The sequence below is a fragment of the Denticeps clupeoides genome, chromosome 4, assembly GCF_900700375.1.
Source record: "Denticeps clupeoides chromosome 4, fDenClu1.1, whole genome shotgun sequence".
Taxonomy (NCBI): Eukaryota; Metazoa; Chordata; class Actinopteri; order Clupeiformes; family Denticipitidae; genus Denticeps; species Denticeps clupeoides.
This window is the reverse complement of record NC_041710.1, coordinates 8,989,072-9,011,903: the sequence shown is the minus strand read 5'-3', so window position 1 is coordinate 9,011,903 and position 22,832 is coordinate 8,989,072. Positions and strand designations below refer to the sequence as shown.

General features: G+C 47.1%; 1 protein-coding gene across 1 annotated transcript in view; it reads right to left on the bottom strand.

Moving 5' to 3' along the window:
- Positions 1-2,312: 2,312 nt before the first annotated feature.
- rasal2 (RAS protein activator like 2) overlaps positions 2,313-22,832 on the bottom strand; it is a 54,517-nt gene continuing 33,997 nt past the window's right edge. The window contains 15 exon segments of the mRNA XM_028975120.1: positions 2,313-2,925; positions 4,301-4,388; positions 4,475-4,677; positions 5,125-5,256; positions 8,534-9,530; positions 9,676-9,875; positions 10,862-11,063; positions 11,309-11,545; positions 11,680-11,824; positions 11,933-12,077; positions 13,393-13,884; positions 13,886-13,948; positions 14,480-14,578; positions 14,693-14,846; positions 19,617-19,729. Of these exon segments, the coding sequence (XP_028830953.1) occupies positions 2,758-2,925; positions 4,301-4,388; positions 4,475-4,677; positions 5,125-5,256; positions 8,534-9,530; positions 9,676-9,875; positions 10,862-11,063; positions 11,309-11,545; positions 11,680-11,824; positions 11,933-12,077; positions 13,393-13,884; positions 13,886-13,948; positions 14,480-14,578; positions 14,693-14,846; positions 19,617-19,729 (3,438 nt within the window). The 3' untranslated portion in view covers positions 2,313-2,757.

Genomic DNA, 22,832 nt, shown 5'->3' with positions numbered 1-22,832 from the left:
GAGTGTACTTCAACAGTCATGGCCATTTTCCTGATACCAATAAAATGTCTATATCTACAAACTTTTTTTTTTCCATTTGTGGTTTAAATACTACATACATCTTTTATTAAGTGTCCTTCAGACCATAACTTTGCAGGTAGTCGTTTTGGCCAGAGATGGTTGAATACGAACAGTAAAAGAGGCACGATCGTGCATGATTGCACATCTCTGACATGGCCTGAGGATGGTGGTACAATCAAGCACAAGACTGGCATATGCTACAGTTGCATAACCGCTATTATTTCCCAAAATTACTGGTCAGACTCTCAGTGAACAAATGCAATACAGGGAGTGCAGAATTATTAGGCAAGTTGTATTTATGAGGAATAATTTTATTATTGAACAACAACCAATGTTCTCAATGAACTTTTTTAAGGGGATATCTGTGTGTGCAGGTGACTATTACTGTGCATAATTATTAGGCAACTTAACAAAAAACAAATATATACCCATTTCAATTATTTATTTTTACCAGTGAAACCAATATAACATCTCCACATTCACAAATATACATTTCTGACATTCGAAAACAAATCAGCAACCAATTTAGCCACCTTTCTTTGCAAGGACACTCGAAAGCCTGCCATCCATGGATTCTGTCAGTGTTTTGATCTGTTCACCATCAACATTGCGTGCAGCAGCAACCACAGCCTCCCAGACACTGTTCAGAGAGGTGTACTGTTTTCCCTCCTTGTAAATCTCACTTTTGATGGACCACAGGTTCTCAATGGGGTTCAGATCAGGTGAACAAGGAGGCCATGTCATTAGTTTTTCTTCTTTAATACCCTTTCTTGCCAGTCACGCTGTGGAGTACTTGGACGCGTGTGATGGAGCATTGTCCTGCATGAAAATCATGTTTTTCCTTGAAGGATGCAGACTTCTTACTGTACCACTGCTTGAAGAAGGTGTCTTCCAGAAACTGGCAGTAGGACTGGGAGTTGAGCTTGACTCCATCCTCAACCCGAAAAGGCCCCACAAGCTCATCTTTGATGATACCAGCCCAAACCAGTACTCCACCTCCACCTTGCTGCCGTCTGAGTCGGACTGGAGCTCTCTGCCCTTTACCAATCCAGCCACGGGCCCATCCATCTGGCCCATCAAGACTCACTCTAAATTCATCAGTCCATAAAACCTTAGAAAAATCAGTCTTGAGATATTTCTTGGCCCAGTCTTGATATTTCAGCTTGTGTTCAGCCTTTCTTACCTTGGCCATGTCTCTGAGTATTGCACACCTTGTGCTTTTGGGCACTCCAGTGACGTTGCAGCTCTGAAATATGGCAAGTGGCATCTTGGCAGCTGCACGCTTGACTTTTCTCAGTTCATGGGCAGTTATTTTGCGCCTTGGTTTTTTCCACACGCTTCTTGCAACCCTGTTGACTATTTTGAATGAGACGCTTGATTGTTTGATGATCACGCTTCAGAAGCTTTGCAATTTTAAGAGTGCTGCATCCCTCTGCAAGATATCTCACTATTTTTGACTTTTCTGAGCCTGTCAAGTCCTTCTTTTGACCCATTTTGCCAAAGGAAAGGAAGTTGCCTAATAATTATGCACACCTGATAAAGGGTGTTGATGTCATTAGACCACACCCCTTCTCATTACAGAGCTGCACATCACCTAATATGCTTAATTGGTGGTAGGCTTTCGAGCCTATACAGCTTGGAGTAAGACAACATGCATGAAGAGGATGATGTGGACAAAATACTCATTTGCCTAATAATTCTGCACTCCCTGTAAATGTGCAATACGAAGATAACGCAGATAAATGACAACAGTGTTCTGTGAGACCAGTGTCCATGTTTATTATCACCAACATTTCCTCAAATATCCAATAACTGGACCAACACATTCAGGGTCTCTGTGCTAGGAAACAGAAGGCCTGTGTTCAGTGGGGAGACAGTGAGAAGCAGTAGTAGTCACTGGTATTAACGCTTACAACAGGATGGGCAGTGATCTTCACACACAGTCTCAATGCCTCAACTAATAAATAACAAAGAGGGGAACGGACAAGATTGCTGGAGTGTGAGAGGCTCCACCAGTAAAAACCTGTGTAATTGTGATGTACCCGCACAACTTCACTCAACCCTTATCCTGGCAGAATGAAAATGGCAGCCCTTTTTTGGACAGGTAACTAAAAACAGGTTATTCCATGAAAATGGGCCAGTTTAAGAGAAACATAAAACATAAAAAAAAAAAACCAAAACAATAGAAAAGTTGGGTTATAAAACAGAGTGCATCATCTCGTTTGACTCCTTTCGTTCCAACTCCGAATAGGTAACACTTTCAGAGCTACGACCTCCCCCTCTGTGCTTCTGCTCTAGTTTTTATTAATCAGTCCCTCTCTGTGATATGTACATCGCCGGCAATATTTCAAATATTAATTAGACAATACTTAAAATTCTCTTAAACTGCATTCTTAACCTGCATACAGAGATAACAGAATTTATATAAAACAATAGTCTATGCTGACGCTCCCTCTAAACATTGCCAATTTTCCAGTATCATCTCTGTACAAGACCAATACAAGTTATTTACACAAAAAACAACAACTTGACATTCTTGATGTCTGTATACAGTAGTCAGAGAACTAATATATAGCCATACTCTGGACTATTTTTCCATAGTCCAGGCTTGTGTATTGTCAGTAAAAGTGACCAGTCAGCACAGTCCGCCGGCACGGGCTCGCCAACAGGCGGCACTGTGAGCTCTGGCAGCACCAATCAGCAGCTGCTGTTCTTGAACTCCCCATTCTCGGTGATTGAGAGCTTGGTGGGGTTCGTGGGCGAGAGGCCGTTACGCAGGTTGTGCATGCTGTAGCGCTCCTTCACTTGCGTGAGGGCGCTCATAAGACGAGAGTTAGCCGCATCCAGGGAGCTGATCCTCTTCTCCTGAGAGATCAAGAGACAAATATACAGTCAGGCATCATTCAGATGTACTGCAGCAGCCTATAAATAAACAAATCAAGTATGGCTATTAAATTACACATCAAAATATTACATTAAACTATATCATGAAAAAATCTAATCGGCCTGGGGTAATCTACTTCTGGAGGTAGATTAGATGCACAAATCTACAGTGTTTTCATGCAAGTTATCTGGGGGGGAAAAAAACAGTGGAGTAAATTGACGAGATGCTGGGAGAGGGAAAACACATTTAATCAGAAAATAAAGTATTCCATCCAGCCCAGTCAGAAAATAAGAGAAGGAAATGCATGGCTTCTCATTGCATTCAGCATCTACACTCTCTGCAAACTCTTTACAAAAAAAGTGCAGGGAAACCAACTGTGTGTCAGCTCCTACAGTGAGTTCAGTAGGGTAGAGAGCAGTGCGGCAGGGTGCGGTGCGTTGGGAAGTGACAGAGGGGGAAAAATAAAAAGTAATACATTGGAGGGGACAGCCAAAGCTCACATATACATTTTTTTTTATCTATTAAGAGCGCAACACCTCAACACACATCCCCAACACCACTGAGTAAGATTAATCTACTGAACGCTACTCAAACCTGCCTGGTGGGACTCTTTAAGGCGCTCTTCTCTTGCACCCTGAATTTAATTAGACATAATATAAGACGAAAAAAACTCTGTGTTCTACATCATTTTAGCTGTACCCCTTTTTAAAGCTCAATTCCATTTGCATCTGGGCAGAGCAGTTTTACAACTAAAGCATAAAATGATATGCATTACCAAATACTTAAAACTAATAGTGTTTGTGCAGGTCCTTAAAAAAATTTAAAAATATTATTAATTCATAATAGCATTTACTTAGTAAAACAGATTTTCCTTCATATGATTTTATGGACATGCAATAGATTTAAAATAGTCGTACCAGAGATCCAAATGGCTTAAAAATCTTGCAGAGACCCTGTAGTACTATCAAAAATACATGCATGTTCAGTCCTTCAATGAAATGACTAAAGCACCTCTTACCATTCTAACAGTCAGCAAAATGAAGTGGGGGAAAAAGTGAGTGCAGTCTCTGAGGACGGGTATGGGTGTTTGGTTGCGCTCATACAAAGCATAGAGGTCCTGCTGGACCAGGATGCAGAGTTCTCTACTTGCCTGCTTGTTTTACCTCAGTTCCTCTAGTGACCTGGAAGTCAGCAGGACACAGTGTACCACAGTAAGGTAGTGAGCTCAACCTTTACCCTCCTCACACACCTACCCTTAACATCCTGCGAAACAGCAGCTGCTGCCGCCCATAAAACACGCACACACTTGGCAGTAAACGTATGCGGTTTCCCGTAAGCGCGCTGGTTCTGCTGTACCTGCGCATCGATGATCTTCTGTTTGGCGTCGATGACTGCCTGCATCTCAGCATGATCCCTCTTCAGCTCCTCCTCAACAGCCATTAACCTGTAGCAGAGACCGCAGTCAGCACACTCGGACGTGCACTCGTTCTCCTTCGTACACAAACCTGAAACACACACACACACACACACCTGCAGATAATGCTCTTCATCTGCATGTCCTTCTCCTCCTGCTGCCGCCGCAGCCGCTCCTCGCTGTCCTCCAAGCGATTCTTGTACTCCAGGAGCAGCTTCTGCATCTGCTGCTCCTGGGCCAGCAGGCGCCGCTCGTACTCCTCCAACCGCCGACTGGACACGCGCAGGCGCTCTTTCAGCTTGGAGATCTCCTGCTCGTACTGCAAAAGAGTTCAAGGTGACAGCGGCCAGGAGGGCATGAGCACACTCGATCAGCCAATGTCGGAAGAAAGGCATTTTATACCATTTATCAGAACAACTTAGAAACATGGAAATGTCCCACTTGGGACACTCAGGGACACAAATGGCAGAAAATGGGGTTGAACCTGTGAACCAACTAGGGTACTACCAGCCTGCACGACTTGTAAGATAAGAGTTACCAGCCTATAAGATCCAAATCAAACTGCAGATCCTTCATAGTGAAAGGTCACCAAAGCGGCCTGCGAACTCAGCGCATGGGATCCGCAAAGCCGCAGAGTTTGACACACGTTGCTTAAAGCCTTATGCTAAAACTATTTTACAGTTGTATTATTGAATGATTATTTTATAGAAGGGATAGAATGTGTGACCTTTTTGATTTGCTCAGGTTTAAAACCGATTCTTCCCACCTTCTCTATATGTCTAGAGTCGTCTTTGCTCTGGGCCTCGTCCAGCTCATCCTCGTACTGCCCGTTGTTCAGGATCCAGGCCGCAGTTCTCTCAACTGGTGACATTGTGACAGACTCCACAGGAGACTGAACCTGTGGAGCCACATTTCACACAAACAACGCAGTTAACACAAAGCAATAGGTCTGAGTGAAAGCTGTACGTAAAAAAATCTGTGAGGCGGCGTGCCGTAGATATACTGGGCGGCGTCGGGCCGTGGTGTTACTGCGCGGCATCGGGCGCTACTGGGCAGCGTCTGCCGCTGTAATGTTACTAGACAGTGTTACGTGCTGTAGTGTTCCAGTGCCGTGTTGAGTGCTGTGGCATTAATGTGCAGTGTCGGGCGCCGCACCATTACCGGGCGGCATCGGGCGCTGTGGCGTTACCAGACAGTGTTTTTCTGCTGTAGTGATCCTGTGCTGTGTTGAGTGCTGTGGCATTAATGTGGCGTGTTGAGTGCTGTGGCGTTATGGGATGCCGTCGGGTGCTGTGCCGTTACCGGACTGCGTTGGGCGCTGTAACGTTACCAGACAGTCTTACGTGCTGTAGTGTTGGTAGTAGCCTAGTGGGTAACACACTGACCTATGAACCAGAAGACCCGGGTTCGAATCCCACTTACTACCATTGTGTCCCTGAGCAAGACACTTAACCCTAAAATTGCTCCAGGGAGACTGTCCCTGTAACTACTGATTGTAAGTCGCTCTGGATAAGGGCGTCTGATAAATGCAGTAAATCTGTAGCGTTCCTGGCCCTGTTGAGTGCTGTGGCATTAATGGGCCACGTCGGGCGCCGTGTCATGGCGTTATTGGGCGGCGGTAGGCGCAGCACCATTAACGGGCGGCGGTAGGCGCAGCACCATTAACAGACGCCGTCGGGCGCTGTAACGTTACTAGACAGTGTTACGTGCTGTAGTGTTCCTGGGCCGCGTTGAGTGCCGTGGTGTTAATGGGCCGGGTCGGGCGCTGTAACGTTACTAGACAATGTTACGTGCTGTAGTGTTCCTGGGCCGTGTTGAGTGCTGTGCTGTTAATTGGCGATGTCGGGCGCGCTGTGGCATTATTGGGCGGTGTCGGGCGCCGTGGCGTTACCAGGCAGCGTCGGGCGCTGTAACGTTACTAGACAGTGTTACATGCTGTATTGTTTCTGGGCCGTGTTCAGTGCTGTGGCGTTAATGGGCCGTGTCGGGCGCTGTAACGTTACTAGACAGTGTTACGTGCTGTAGTGTTTCTGGGCCGTGTTGAGTGCTGTGCCGTTAATTGGCGATGTCGGGCGCGCCGTGGCATTATTGGGCTGTGTCGGGCGCCGCGGCGTTACCGGGCAGTGTCGGGCGCTGTAACGTTACTAGACAGTGTTACATGCTGTATTGTTTCTGGGCCGTGTTCAGTGCTGTGGCGTTAATGGGCAGCGTCGGGCGCTGTAACGTTACTAGACAGTGTTACGTGCTGTAGTGTTCCTGGGCCGCGTTGAGTGCCGTGGTGTTAATGGGCCGTGTCGGGCGCTGTAACGTTACTAGACAATGTTACGTGCTGTAGTGTTCCAGTGCCGTGTTGAGTGCTGTGGCATTAATGTGCAGTGTCGGGCGCCGCACCATTACCGGGCGGCATCGGGCGCTGTGGCGTTACCAGACAGTGTTTTTCTGCTGTAGTGATCCTGTGCTGTGTTGAGTGCTGTGGCATTAATGTGGCGTGTTGAGTGCTGTGGCGTTATGGGATGCCGTCGGGTGCTGTGCCGTTACCGGACTGCGTTGGGCGCTGTAACGTTACCAGACAGTCTTACGTGCTGTAGTGTTGGTAGTAGCCTAGTGGGTAACACACTGACCTATGAACCAGAAGACCCGGGTTCGAATCCCACTTACTACCATTGTGTCCCTGAGCAAGACACTTAACCCTAAAATTGCTCCAGGGAGACTGTCCCTGTAACTACTGATTGTAAGTCGCTCTGGATAAGGGCGTCTGATAAATGCAGTAAATCTGTAGCGTTCCTGGCCCTGTTGAGTGCTGTGGCATTAATGGGCCACGTCGGGCGCCGTGTCATGGCGTTATTGGGCGGCGGTAGGCGCAGCACCATTAACGGGCGGCGGTAGGCGCAGCACCATTAACAGACGCCGTCGGGCGCTGTAACGTTACTAGACAGTGTTACGTGCTGTAGTGTTCCTGGGCCGCGTTGAGTGCCGTGGTGTTAATGGGCCGGGTCGGGCGCTGTAACGTTACTAGACAATGTTACGTGCTGTAGTGTTCCTGGGCCGTGTTGAGTGCTGTGCTGTTAATTGGCGATGTCGGGCGCGCTGTGGCATTATTGGCGGTGTCGGGCGCCGTGGCGTTACCAGGCAGCGTCGGGCGCTGTAACGTTACTAGACAGTGTTACATGCTGTATTGTTTCTGGGCCGTGTTCAGTGCTGTGGCGTTAATGGGCCGTGTCGGGCGCTGTAACGTTACTAGACAGTGTTACGTGCTGTAGTGTTTCTGGGCCGTGTTGAGTGCTGTGCCGTTAATTGGCGATGTCGGGCGCGCCGTGGCATTATTGGGCTGTGTCGGGCGCCGCGGCGTTACCGGGCAGTGTCGGGCGCTGTAACGTTACTAGACAGTGTTACATGCTGTATTGTTTCTGGGCCGTGTTCAGTGCTGTGGCGTTAATGGGCAGCGTCGGGCGCTGTAACGTTACTAGACAGTGTTACGTGCTGTAGTGTTCCTGGGCCGCGTTGAGTGCCGTGGTGTTAATGGGCCGTGTCGGGCGCTGTAACGTTACTAGACAATGTTACGTGCTGTAGTGTTCCTGGGCCGCGTTGAGTGCTGTGCCGTTAATTGGCGCGCCGTGGCATTATTGGGCGGTGTCGGGCGCTGCGGCGTTACCGGGCAGCGTCGGGCGCTGTAACGTTACTAGACAGTGTTACGTGCTGTAGTGTTTCTGGGCTGTGTTGAGTGCTGTGCTGTTAATTGGCGATGTCGGGCGCGCCGTGGCATTATTGGGTGGTGTCGGGCGCCGCGGCGTTACCGGGCAGCGTCGGGCGCTGTAACGTTACTAGACAGTGTTACGTGCTGTAGTGTTTCTGGGCCGTGTTGAGTGCTGTGGCGTTAATTGGCGATGTCGGGCGTGCTGTGGCATTATTGGGCGGTGTCGAGTGCCTCGGCGTTACCAAGCAGCGTCGGGCGCTGTAACGTTACTAGACAGTGTTACGTGCTGTAGTGTTTCTGGGCCGTGTTGAGTGCTGTGCTGTTAATTGGCGATGTCGGGCGCGCCGTGGCATTATTGGGCGGTGTCGGGCGCTGCGGCGTTACCGGGCAGCGTCGGGCGCTGTAACGTTACTAGACAGTGTTACGTGCTGTAGTGTTCCTGGGCCGCGTTGGGTGCCGTGGTGTTAATGGGCCACTCTACCTGCTGTTTACCGGCCCCTCTGCCGACTGGTACTGGACTTTCTCTGGAACAGGTGGACTGCTGTCTGGAGCGCCCGCAGCTGTTCTGTAGTGGATCTGTGTTGACGCTGCTGCTGCTCCGGAGGGAGGCGCTGTGTGGGAGGGAGGACCTGGGAGTCCGTGTCCCCCCATTCCCAACCCCGATCGCACCACCACCACTGCCCGCAGATGCCCGACTTTGCTGCTCCACCTTTACTATGTGAGCAGTTCCTGTACCAGTTTGCCTGGGTAGCGCCACCACCTGGACACCCTCAAGCACATCTGACAGGGGTGGATGCCAGCGGGCAGGACCTGCGCTGGCAGGACAGTCCTCTGCCTGCTGCGCACTCCTCCTCAGCTCCTCCTCCAGACTGCTTGTAGACGGCAGTCGTGCTCTGGGGGTGCAACCACGACCCCCATTGCTGGGACTGGCACTTCGTGAGCTGCCTGTGCTCAGGTTCTCTGAGCTGGAGTCTGGCTGCAATGACTGGGTGGAGTGGGCGGAGTGGGCGTGCATGTTGCTGAGGTGGTAGACAGGGTTCTGGAAAGACAGGGGCTGCAAGCTGCGCTGGTGGCTGACTGAGTGTTGGATGGGCCTCCGGACCTGAGGAGCGCTCTGTGGCAGGTTGTCACGTAGCGGGGCTACTTTGAGCTGGACGAGAGATGCCTGCTGCTGGTGGTGGAGGTGGTGGTGGGGTGCCGGAGGGAGAGTGGGTCCAATGGAGGCTTGGGATCCCACACGACCAAGTCGGGGTGGAGCTTCGTGGATGGGAAGAGGTGGCTGGGTGTTCTGGAGCAGGTATGAGTCCTGGAGGTCCATTAGAGAGATGCTGCGGCCGTTGGGGAGGGGAGGCTCCCTTTCCTCCTTGTCGGAGAAGCTCATGCTGTGGGCGGATGGCTGTTGTCCCAGTAACGGAGGTTTTGACCGAGTCAGCGCTTCCACTTGTTCTTGCACTGGAGATTTAACACTCCTCATTTCACTTAGGGAGAAAGGCAGGACACAGTTGTTAAGTAAAAAAAAGCAGTCAAAAAAATCTCTATATATTTATAAATCTGTAAGGGATTTAAAAAAAAAGGAAAGCTGTTAAGCTTTGGGAGTTGAAATGAAGGTTGAGGTTGGGCTACCTGTCTGCCGGGTCTTCAAATATCCTCTGTAGTCCAGACGACACACTGCCACTGATGTTGTGGGAGGAGCTGTGGTCCTGGAAGCGGCGCAGCTGTTGCTGAATGGGGGTGGGGCTGGAGAGCGAACGGGCAATGTCGCCAAGGATACGGGGCAAGGGGCCCAGTTTGGCCACTGTCGCCTGCAGGAAGGAATTTTCACCCTGGAGGTTGGCGTGTAACCGTGGCAACCACATTGGCCATCAAAGAGGGGGGAGGAGGCCATGTTGCACCCCCGAAAAAAATGAGCATTTTGATATGTAGATGGTGAAGAAAGGTTGGTGGATCGGCAGGTGTTTGGTTGGTTGGCAAGAAGCACCATGATGCATTGGTGTCAGGACAGTGTAACCATGGAGACACAGTGTGCATCGGGCACAAGGGGGTGTAGGGTGGGGCAAGGCAGAATAAGGTAACAGAAGATGGACAGACAAAAGGAAAAAAACAAAAGGAAAAATCAAATTAGGATGAATGGAAATAAAATGTAACCCATGCTTCTGTAATGATATAAGTCATTCCAAAGCAAATTCATGCATCCATCACAACACAACAACAAAACAGGCGGTTATGAGATGAGATTCGGGAAGGTGGTAAATGAACTAACGAGGGGAAATGAACACGTTTCAGCAGTGAAATCAGACATGCCACATGCACCGCAAGGTTCTTGTTAAAGCAAATAAATGAAACCACATATCATACTATTGCTGTTATTTCAAATAAAAATAAAAAAGCAAAAGATAAATCAGAAATTTCCCAAAGAATAATTAATTTCCTACAGATTACAGATCCTACAGATTAGTAGGCAGACAAAGCTATTAAAATGAACAGCACCACACCACGACAAACATGCCAAAAACAGATTTACAACCTGAAAAATGTAATAATACTATTACATATGTATTAACATAGAGGATTTTGTGCATTTTTCCTCTAATTTTTTCAGCATGTGAAGCAGAACTGGACAGAGAAGAATTTCTTAAATCAGGAAGGTGAGTACTAAGTAAAACAGCCCGGATTACTATATCCCACCCACTTCAGAGAACAGTTTCTGTCTGACGACAGGTAATATCATGAGAATTATGCATACTCCCATTCAGAAACAACAATCCAGTGCTATCCAGTCCTGCTTGCACCGGGAGCAAGGTTCCTGTACCTTATCCAGCTGGGACACCACCTCCCACAGCAGAGAGTGCAGCACCGACAGCTCCCGGCCCAGATCGATGTAGCCCTCAAAGCCTGGTGTGTTGGACAGGGTCTCTGGGTTGGAAATCTCTAGCAGGAAGCGTGTCATCCCAGCCCATTCGTGCTCCAGGAAGTCATTCATGAAGGCCATGTATTCCTCTTTATTGCCAAATCTAAGAGAGAAAGACAGAGAGGGAGAAGTCATGGTCACCCACCTGCAGTTTTATTAATGGGTTTATTTACCAGCTCGTGCTGAGCTGGTAAATAAATAATGTTTATAACATTACTTATTCATTATTTCCACACGGAATTACGTGCCAGGGTAGTAATAAACAACTGTTTTCAAACCTCCCCACTACATTTCGGATGTTGCCAAGAAATCAATTGCTTAATTCGCTCCTGTTGGTGTGACACGTACTTTGTAAAGTTGGCGAGGTTCTGGATGACTTTGGCAATGAGCGTGAGTGTGCGGGAGGTGCGGTCATCTGGGTATTCCTGCATGAGGTTGAAAAGCGACGGGGACATGATGGCGGGACAAAGGAACCGAAGGAAAAGGGAGGCGCTTATGAGCCTCTGGCTCAACTCCTGCTTGCCGCATGACACACACTGCTGCTTCCACGAGGCAAACACCTCCTTCAGCTCCCGTGGGAAAACACTGGGAGGGAGGTGAAAGAGAATTACACAGATATCCGGAAAAAACAGAAATGCACATAGATTTAGCTCCCTCTGCTCCGGCGGGCAAAGTCCACAAATCACACGCTACACATGACCCAACTCCAGAGGACGTACCAGTAAGAGTTAATGATCTTGCAGAAGGCCAGCTCACAGCACATCTTCAGGTTGCTCTGGTGCTCGGCTAGTTCACCGCTGGAGCATTTCCCAGGATCCACCTCGCAGTTCTCATCTGACTCGTACAGCGCTTTAATGAATTCGCCTGAAGCAGGAAGAGGGAATGACAACCTTGTGAACACAACTCATGTTGTGTGGGTTATGGGTTATTCAGGGTGACCAACGGTTAGGCAAGGAAGTAAATGTTGCGTACCCAGCGCATCGTGCAGGTATTTCTGGCCCACTAGTTTGAGGTACTCCTCAATGGCTTTGGTAGCCAGTGTGTTTTCCCTGAATATAAGAACGTCGTGCTCTGCACAGCGGTCCACCTCTGACATCACCAAATCTGTCAGGAAGTCCTGCGGAAAAGGAAAAAAAGAGAAGACATCAGTCATGTGACCTTGCCTCAACCAGTCAACGAAACAAGTTCTAGATGTCCTTAAAGGGAAGTTGAGTTTGGGCTAAAAGACCTGGTTAATTCATTTAATGGAGCATGCATGAGCATTTTATTATAATGTCTGATTCTGTTCTTTTAATACAAAAGTCTTACAAGAAAATATAAGAAATACTTAAAATAAATGTAAGAGCCTGGTTTCCAATATTTTATAGTAGTAACAAATACTTTGATTTTGAGCAAGATTTTTGAACTTGACTTTGTATGCTTGAAATGGTGTGAGGCAAAGTTCAAGTGGCATCTTATATTGTTTTTTCTAGATTGGAACATTATCCTGCTTCCCCAACCACCCGTTTCAATCAGACTTTGAAATTTTATAAGCCTTTGAATTTCAAACATTGATTTTCTTTTTGCATTGAAACAATGTTTCTGATGGTTTTGCCCATACAATTTTGCTGTAAATAATTTCAGTGTATAAATGTCAATGCCAATAAATTTACAGTAAAAAATTACAGCGTAAAAAATTGAAATAATATTCAGCCTGCTCAAATTTGAGTCGTGAAATTCAGGCTCAGATCGTGCCGATAAGTCCACTGAGCCAATAACAGATACTGGTTTTTGAGTTATCATAACCTCCTCGAGAAGTTAAATAAAATTTGGTTAGTTTACTTCGCAAAATAAGCCAATCAGGATACTGTTTGTCTATGGAATCGTAAACATGCAGTGATCCACAAACACACGTCCTCTCTCTCTCTCTCTCTCTCTCTCTCTCTCTCATTCCACTGTGTAAGCGCGTGATGCAAGTGTTAATGTCTCGCCTGCATACTCCTGCTTGCTTGCACAAGAATTCGTGTAATTTTATGCAATTTTCAAGCCACTGTGCCACTATCAACATGTCAGAGATTCCCGGAACTTTGGGATATATGGCAGCCACATTTCTCAGTAAAAGTAACGTAAACACACACACAAAATATGCTAATTTCTGCCATTTTATCAATTGTGAAAAATGATCACAGAGATTAAGTAGATTTTTTTTCATCAATCACGATCATATAATCGCTCATCCTAGGTGGGGTATTTGCATACAATCACTATGTTTTTTATTGAGGACATTCTGGCTATTTCTGACTCTAAACGGCATATCTCCTCCCCTATAATATTTCTGGCCACATGAAGCTGTGGCTTCCATACAGTCCAAATTGTTCCATATGAATAAAGGCTGCAAATAAATGGGCCAAAATATATGTTCCTGTGACATTAAACATGCAGAAGGAACATACCTTCGCTTTGCCAGTGCTCTGCAGGATGTGCACCAGTGCGCTGGCCATCTCCTCCTTATTCTTCACGCTGATGACCGGCTCAAGCACTGAGCACAGCATCGTGTAATTATTAGTCACAAACTCCGCAAACTCCTTATACTGCTCCATGGGCAGGATGGAGATGGTCTGGAAGCGGGACTTGATCCGAATGGAGGGGCCTCCACCCTTGCTCTTGCTCGTGTTGGGAGTGCTGACAGGATACCACTTCTCCACAAACTGCCTCCCCGTCACCCCCATCACAGGGATGTTGACCAGACCCACATAGTTGTTCTTATCCTTCTTCTTCTTTTTGTCCACGTCACGATAGATGTGCACGGTGATGCTCTTGATGGCGGGGACTCCGGAGAAGTCGAAGTGCTCGCCCCAGAAGAGGCAGTCCGAGCGGGTCTTGCTGGTGGTGCGGGCATACAGGGCGTCGTCCAGGCACAGCTCACAGAAGTACTTCTTTTTGGGGTGGCAGGTCTTTGGCTTCAATGATCCACAAACGGAGAACGTTCTCAGCCCGCCGGCAGTTGTCCTGGTGATGAGACAAAAGGAACCACATCAATCAGGAGGTCAAACAAGACTCACAAACTAAAACTGGCCTAAGTTTTAAAAAGTGGGCAGTTTTAATGTGTGGTACTAATATATGCCTGAACTTGTATCTTGCTGCACAAGTATAGTGCTGAGGTACAGATGCAGAAATCTGAATCTGAGTAAAGCACCGTCCCCACACACTGCTCCCCGGGTGCCTGTCATGGCTGCCCACTGCTCACCAAGGGTGATGGGTTAAATGCAGAGGACACATTTCGTTGTCTCACTGTGTGCTGTGCTGAAGTGTTTCACAATGACAATCACTTCACGTAATACATTTAAAATGTTGATCTGACTGATCTCACCTTTACTTTCATAATTAAAGCCTTCTCTCTCCTCAACCTCACTATTCATGTTTCCATCAACTCACAACCAAGTGGTACAGAAGTCTTTTTCATAAGACAGTGCACTGCATGGGGATTGTTTTGTGTGTGCGGGTCACTTTAAAGCTCAGGGTCAGGGGGTCGTTAATTACTTTGTTCGGTTGTACTGTTCTCTTGAGGTTCTCCATCCATTTGTCCCTTTCTGAAGCCGACGAGCAGCTGAAGCACTTGCTCCCTCCTGAGTAGGTCACCTGAGACGGGAAAGAAGAGCAAAACAAGCAGGATAATTACTAGACGAACAAGAACCGTTCACAGCAAAATAAAAAAAGGCAGAAGGATGTGCTTCTGCTGTGGGATATAAATACCTCAAAGCAGAACTCCTGTCCCAGAATACTGCTGTGAAGCGGTTTGATATAGACATCTTCCTCCATGCTGAGGTCCAAAGCTTCCACTGCACTTCCTGGACTCAGCAAGGACTCATGGGAAACGGACTCCTTCAGCTTGGGCAGGCCTCGTGATCTACAAGCAACGGGACGGAGCAGGTTAAATCGCGCAGCGCCGACCTCCCCTCATTAGATTAACCGCATCATTTGATGTTAATCATCCCATGTCTGGCCGCAGGATATCCGCCGCGATACACCCAGCCCCGGGATGGAGGAGAGCAAACAATTAGCACCGCTTCCTCCCCACCCGATAACGCGGAGCTTATCCAGAGCCACACAGGGCCGACGTGGAGAGCACGACCCCGAATGCACTCGGGCTCTCCGCGGCCAGTGCCGAGCAGGACCACTTCAGAAATACAGTCACCGGGGAGAAAAGTCCAGGAGAAACCAAGTAGCAGTAATCAGCACCACATCCTGTGTTCCTGCTTTCAGCGAATTAAAATCCCATTATTTAGAAGGTATACCTACGAAAAGCAACTAAAGATCCATGTGACGGAGTAGCCCCAGAGCATGTCCGCTTTTCATTTCGAGTCCGCCACCCTTGCCCGACATGGTCCTCTCCTCGGCTGCATCTCCGGCATCTTCAGCAGTGACTCTGCAAATTGCTGCACGACTCTTTCCAGTCGCCGTGTTTTTCTGAGAAGCCTGGGGGACGAACGGTAAAGCCAGAGAGCCAATCCCGCGCCCCGGTGAGGCCGTTTCCACAGGGACGGGGTTTACAGGAACCGAGGCTACGGGCGACGGGGGATCAGGGGTGCGCATGCAAACACCTCCGCCCATATCCTGAGCCTCTGGGATCTCAGGTTTGACCGGTGCCCCGCTTCCCTTAACATTCCACTCAACTCCACTCCTGCACACTCAACCACATTCACTGATTCTTCTTCTACCTTTTCAGACAGAAACTGAAAGATGTAAATAGGTCAAAGGCAGACAGAGATGTGCGAGTGGTACTATTTTGGCTATTTAAAAAAAAAAAAAATAAAAAAAAATAAAAATCCCGATGGTGAGGTGCGTGTTGATAAAGAACACCGCCTGAAGGAAGGGCATGCTGAGAAACTTGGCTTCTGTATTTCGGGAAATTTTTACATATTCATCAAGGTGCTGAATCATTTGCCAGCCACCTCCTTTTTAATCCATTTCATTCGGACTGCCCGATTTAAAAGACGCACGCACACACAAAAAATACTTTTATTTATTAGTATTCTACCCCCCCGCACAAACCTATTTGAATTTCTGCATCTGCTCTGAAGATAAAAGAGCAGTCTGACGTGAGACCAGTTCTTTGCGGTGAACTAAAGTGGGTACAAGATGCACAAACTCAATCAGATCTGGAGTTCAGCCCACAGCAACGCATTAAAAACGATGCTTCATGAAAAATGCCGTGTTCGTACTGAGCGCAGCTCTGCACCAATCAGCCATAACTCACCGCAGTGCAGTCCATCAGCTTAACGTTACAGGATATCGCTGCAGACCGGGCTCATAAACTCATCCCTGAGCTTGACTGTTTAAGAGAAAATAAGCCAATAACCCAATTTACTCAGTGGCCTCCTTCTGCAAAAGGCAGAGAGGACCTCAGGTCTGCAGCCGAGTGCTGAAAAGATCGGCGCCTTGCGGTGTCTAGCTTTTTAAAGGAGACCCAGACAATCGATGGCCAACAGTCCCAGAGCAGCTGCCCGAAGGCAGAAAATATAGAAATTCCAGGAGAATGCATAATAACGTTACATGCACAGACGAGAGGGGTTCGCAGGGAAATCTGAACGTCTAGTTCAGGAATCCAAAATCAAGGTAGCTCCATTAGAGACCAGCTCTTGGTGAGCTGCTGAGACAACTGGACTTTTGGTGCTTCGTCGCTCTCAATCATACAGGGACTGCGGCAACAGAGAGGCCAGCGGTCAGGGGACGGCCAGGCTAAAGACAGAGACAAATTTAGGTTTTATCAGTCAGTCCAACAACAAATCACACCAGTCTGAATAACTGAATATTTACAGTCACAGATGGTACAAAAGACGCAGCGGTGGCCTAGTGGGTAAGAAAGTGGACGCGTAATCGGAAGGTTGCCTGTTCAAATCCCGAACCACCAATGAGCCACTGAGCAAAGCCCCGCCCCCACACACTGCTCCCCGGGCGCCTGTCATGGCTGCCCACTGCTCACCAAGGGTGATTGTTAAAAGCAGAGGACACACTTCATTGTGTGCAACGTTTCACAGTGACAATCACTTCCACTCACACTTGACAAAAGCCAACTCACCTCCTATTTTACAACATTCAGCATGTTTCAAAAATTCAGCGTCTGTGTGAAATTCTTCGGATATTATGAAATAATTGGTAACAGAAGCTAAGTGGTCTTATCGCAAGGTTCAGACCTCACGTTTCATCAAAAAAATGTGATACTAGAGACCAAAACTTCTTTAAAAGCAGTCATGTTCAAATTCTTCTCAAGGCAGAGGGACCAGTCAGCACAGCGTGATCATGACTACAACAAGCAGGTTGTCTTACTGGTTGTTGTGAAGGGAATACGTGTGAGAACCTGTTTTCTTTTCTCATAGGCTTTCCCAGGGTTATCATTGTTCCACAACAAGGCCAATCTCGACTCATTTGGCATTTTAAGAAACTATGGAAGTAGTCTTCAAGTTTTTGTTCTATTTTGTCCATTTGACATCTTGCTAGCTGGTGCACAGAGCAGAACTGTAGATGAGAAAAAAAATCCCAAGAACATCCCACAACACACACAGTTTTGATTTTTACATCTTTGCGAGTGCATAAGGTAATAAACATAAGAAGAAACTAAGAAATTTAAATGTGTAACTAACAAGGGGAGTGATAATCCACTGATTAGATCCGGATTGCCAGTTGTATGTTAAAGGCTATACTGTTATGCAGACCAGTGGACCCCCAGGAGTGGTTCTAATTACCACCCCTCTGTCACCACGGTGACACTGTGACCTTTCACCTGTAGTGGCGCAGTATTTGAGCGTTTATTCCAAATCAGTGCCAGATGCACGATTCGTCTTGTATACGCAAGTCCACATGTAACCGCTTTACGCTGTTGCAACTGTGAAATGCTCACAGTGCCACTCCCTTTAAAGGCGGCTTGTCTAAATATTACACTATTTTTTGAAGTGTGATGTGCTTCATATTAATATAGAACAGAGATGTGAACCTTCACTGGTCTCATGATCACAACGCACCAATCTACATTAATTCACATTCTGTTTTTAAATATGCACTGCATCTATGCAGAATAGTCCACGACTGCATCGCGAAGCATCGAATATGAACAGCCCCCCCCAATTTAGAATGCAAAATATATGAAAAATGTTAACATAACATACTGTACGGTTCATCCCTAAAACGTGTCAAAGTCAATGTGTATAGATACGAATCACCCCATCTAATGCATGCTTCACTTGTTCTAAAATAAGAAGTTTCACAACAACAATAAAAAATTTTCTTGATTCTTCTGAGGACACGTGGTCTTCACTAAGATTTACTTTCGGCACACACACAACAAACACAGGAAGAGCAGAAATATCAGGGCACTGCCCTCACCGCCACGCCCTAACCAGAGCCTGGATTGGACACGGATGTTCCTTCTCAAACCCGCGCCGCTAAAGCCGCACACAGAATAATATCCATTTCCCTGACTGGAAGCAGGCTCCGCCGCACTGACCGTAAACAGCAGCTTCATCGGTGACTGGAACCCAGTGAGCATCTCTCATCAAAAGGTAGAGTGAGGCCTGGTGAAGCCCAGATAGAACGCAGAACCAAAAAACTAATCGCATTATCGCGGAAACTAGAGATGCAGCAGCAACATCAGCCCTGGTGGCAACATACGGACCACCCAGCACTCCTTGCAGATCCAGGGGCCGTCAGGAAAATAAAATTGCATTATGTATTACCAGATAGCCCCTACTAATACTACTACTCCTCAAACACAGAATACCAAGTAAAGAGTGCAAGGAAGTGAGCTGCAGAACATCCTGCTCTTACCTGCAGAGCAGAGATTTGGGCAGGTGGGCTTTCCGCATGAGGGACGAGGTGGACGCGAGTCAAAGGACCGAGAGCAAAAGAGACCATAGCAAAAGGAGTGATGAGAGGTGGAGTGAAGCCCCATCCCTGCATGAGCATCTGCACTCTGAACTGATCTGACACACACACACACACAATCCATAGACAGTTTGAGGCTATCACTCTCACATGCCCACTAATACTCAGCTCTTATACTTAACTCAGACACTAAGCTCGCTCGCTCGCTCACACACACACACACACATGGTGTGACAGATGCCCACCCAAAAGCATGGTGTGCTTGTCATATCCTAGTAAAAACAGACACATTCTGAAGACGTGACAATCACTTTATTTCAGTATAAAAAAAAAAAAAAGCACACAAGTAGTTGGAAATGGCTACTCAATCATCCGACAAGTATTATGAAACACTACACCATATTGCAGAGACATTAGTATATACAATCATATTCATAAACGCACACACACACACCAATACCAAGCAGAGCAGCAAGCTCTCCAACACCCCAGCCCTGCCCAGGAAACACATTTACCAGGAAACACACCACCAAAGATCCCCCGCCCCTCCCCGACAGCACAGGGAGGCTTCTCGCAGTACAGCATGATGTTCTGTATTAAACTGATGGAAGCCAATTGGATGCGTCAGTGAGAGTGACTCGGGCCAGATTTTTACTTTTCCGGTCCTGCTTGGTTACTTTGCCAGTAACAAAACGGGTTTTATGAAAAATAATTTGTTCATTTAAAGCCCCATGCCCTGGTGTTTTATCATTACTAGTACTACTGAACGCTTTTAGGATCAGAATTACAGAGAACTTACTTGTCGTTATCAGTGGGCCGCAGGGACGGGAGTCGAAAGCTGGTGTTTCGGTCCAGCTTGGTCTGACTCTTGGTCCTCTTGATGGATCCTTTGAGGCGTTTGCTGAAGAAGCCCTGGAGGGAATGAGAGCGCACTGTGATGAGATATTAGCAGTGAGGGCTTCACAGCCTGCCCTGTAAAACTGTCCGCAGCAGCCGTGCCCTGTGACACCCTATTAGCTGTAAGTGGGACCCAGACCATGGGCAGACTAGCGTCTGAGCAAAAAGGAAATCGATCAGCACAGTGGCTGCGCCGCGTCTTACAGCGCGCAGCTCGCCACTCAATTCCAGTAAAAGGAGGCGAAGAAAAAGCTGAAACGCCGGGGGTGGAGACGTTAACTGTCGCCGCACATCATCAGAATGGCATTTTTCCCGCCAGACGTTCCCGTCAGGGGCATTAATCCTCCGGTTAAAGAGCGGGGATCATAAACGGAGTGCTGCGGGCCGCTGTATTAATGAGTAACAGCGCAACAGTAAAACTCGAACTGATGAGTCACGGCCAGGTCCCGCCGCACACCAGGAGTAAACCCCACCACCACCAGTCATAATGCACACATTACAGAGACAAAAAAAAATTCAATCACCCAAGAGGTCAAATTACAATTAATGTGGGATTCAAAATGTGCTGAAATGGAGAGCACCAGTGCAAACAGAAATTAAAAAGTAAGTTTCAAAATCATTTAATTTGCCAGAGCCAAAATTCTTTCATCTAGTATTACAGAATAATGAAATACACACGGTCACTCATACATATATATTAAAAATGTGTCTGATCCTAAATGCATGCAACGCATGCAATAAATAAAAAAAGGAGTATCAAATAGGTGAGTGGGAGTGAAGATCATCTGAATATATATGAGGATAACCATAACTTGTGTGTGTGTGTATATGTTAATACACACACAAACACAGTGTCTTTGTTACACCACAGAAGCTTTAGACAACAATTACATTGTTATGTGCAGAGCAGCGTTATAAACGTGATTGTTGTCCCTAGCATAAGCCATTTTGGATAAAAGTGTCTGCTGAATGGATTCTGACTGGATTCATTATTATCTTCTTCACTAGTGAAAGAGAAGACGTTTCATATGAGTGAGTTTTTTTTTTTAACGTTACCATGGAACTCGTCGTTACAAAGCTTGAGAAGGCTCACGTTTGGACTGCAGACATTTCCGACATCATTTTTATCTCCAAACAAAAGGACTGAAAACAAGGTCATCAAATCACTAGAGCATCATCACTGACATGCAATTTGACATTTGCAATTTAATCTAGGCTCAGCTAATTAGAACATTTCACATGAACATTTTAAGGATGCATTAGCCATAGTTATATTAAGTCTTTCAGCGCTCCTGATAGATGAGGGTTGTCACCCAGCTCAAGGTAAAGATAGGAGAAGGGGGGCGAACAGCTGGGAGGTTGAGAGTAGCAGAGCTGTGGGCTTTCTTTATTGCAAAGCTGTAAAATGTGGACTCAATGGCAAAACTGTAACTGTTTTTACGACGAACGCGTAGACCAACCCTCTGGAGTAAAGAGGTTATGACAAGTGTGTGTGATGCAATAAAGTAGGCCCCAAAACAGGTCAGGGATAAAGTGCATTTTTCAGTCTCCAACGTAGCCCACATTATACTGTAGCAGCGCAGGCAGCCAAAACGTTCATTAGGCCAAACAGAGTACATTTAAAGTAACGTAGAGCTGTGGCACCTCGTAACACTACCAGCGGACGCGCGCGCACACAGATACACAGCTGTACTCACTGTAGAAACGAATCGTGAAGGAGTAGCGGTGTTACACAAACGGAATTTTAAACGGGGATCACGTGCGTGGAAGATACAGAGCAGCACGGCAAGTCTGTCAGCTGTGTGTCCCTTTCCCTTATATTCACCTTGGCATTATGGATGAGGAGAATGTGAAATCAGTCCCTAGAGTGTGTACACACACACACACACACACACATTTTGTCCAGAGAGAGCAGAAGTTGAGGCCCTGTCCCTCCCCACACCGGGGGCAGGATGCTGCAGAGCTGATGCTGTCAGCACAAACATGCGGCTTCCACAGCCCCACTGGGCCTGAGCTTCACAGAGCAGGGAGTCACACCAGCTCTCACCCGGCACCCTAATAAAGCCTGCGGAGGGACTCGCAGCGCATACTAACAAAAGTGCGATAAGCCTGTGTATACATAAAAATGCACACAAGAGCACAGGTGAAGTCTCGAAAAGACACACAAAATAAATAAATAAATAAATGACATAATGGAAGCAATTCTGCAAATCTAGGTGCCATCGTAGGATAAAGGGAGGGGGTGTCGAATGAAAACCTTTCCGCATTACAAACACTACTGATTCATCCAAAATAAACCCACCTTCAAGAAGGCTGGAAGCCCCGAGATATAAATATCAATGACGACCTACTTTGAGTCGATATAAAAATATCATCAAAAGAATTACTCCCTGACTCTCGTCCCTCCCAGGCAGACTTGCAAAAATCCTCATTAGGAAAATCTTGACTTTTTGTATAAAAAAAAAAAAACAGCGCGCCTCACTTATTGAAATACGGACTCAGGCCACATATTCCTTCGCTGCATGCTCCTGTGATCGGCGGGACGTGTTTACGATTTTTTCTACATTTGCTCCACCCCCCCCCAAGCTCTGTGGCAGTGCCATGCAATTACTCAACGGCAGGAGGGCGGTGAGCACTTCCGCCGCTGCACAATGATAAACATCGCGACAACGAGTGGGCGGCTCGGGAGTGGCGAGAATAGTCCTGGCGAAACTGGGACTGTTAGGAAATGAACGTGTGGCTACTGGGACATTAAAATAAGAGCGAAACACGGGAATGTGCGAGCAGTACGGACGCGTTAATAATGCGCTAACGCTGCTCCACCCGATCGCAGACAAACAAGGATACGATGGGCGCCACATTCTCCGTCAAGTCTCCGTGAGTGTCCCTCGACCCTTGGTGGACAGGTTAACGCTTGGGTCAAGGAAGAACCCATAAAATGTTCATAGATGTTCCAGTTGGTCAAACTCAGACCAAAGAATAATTATTCTTGCAGAAGCCTTTACCATTCTAGCTGACAGTGAAAAAGTAAGGCACTTTTGCTTTATGGCCCTGCTTTAAAAAAAAAAAAAAAAAAAACAAGCTAGAAAACTTTTTCCAGGATGTACATGACGTGGTG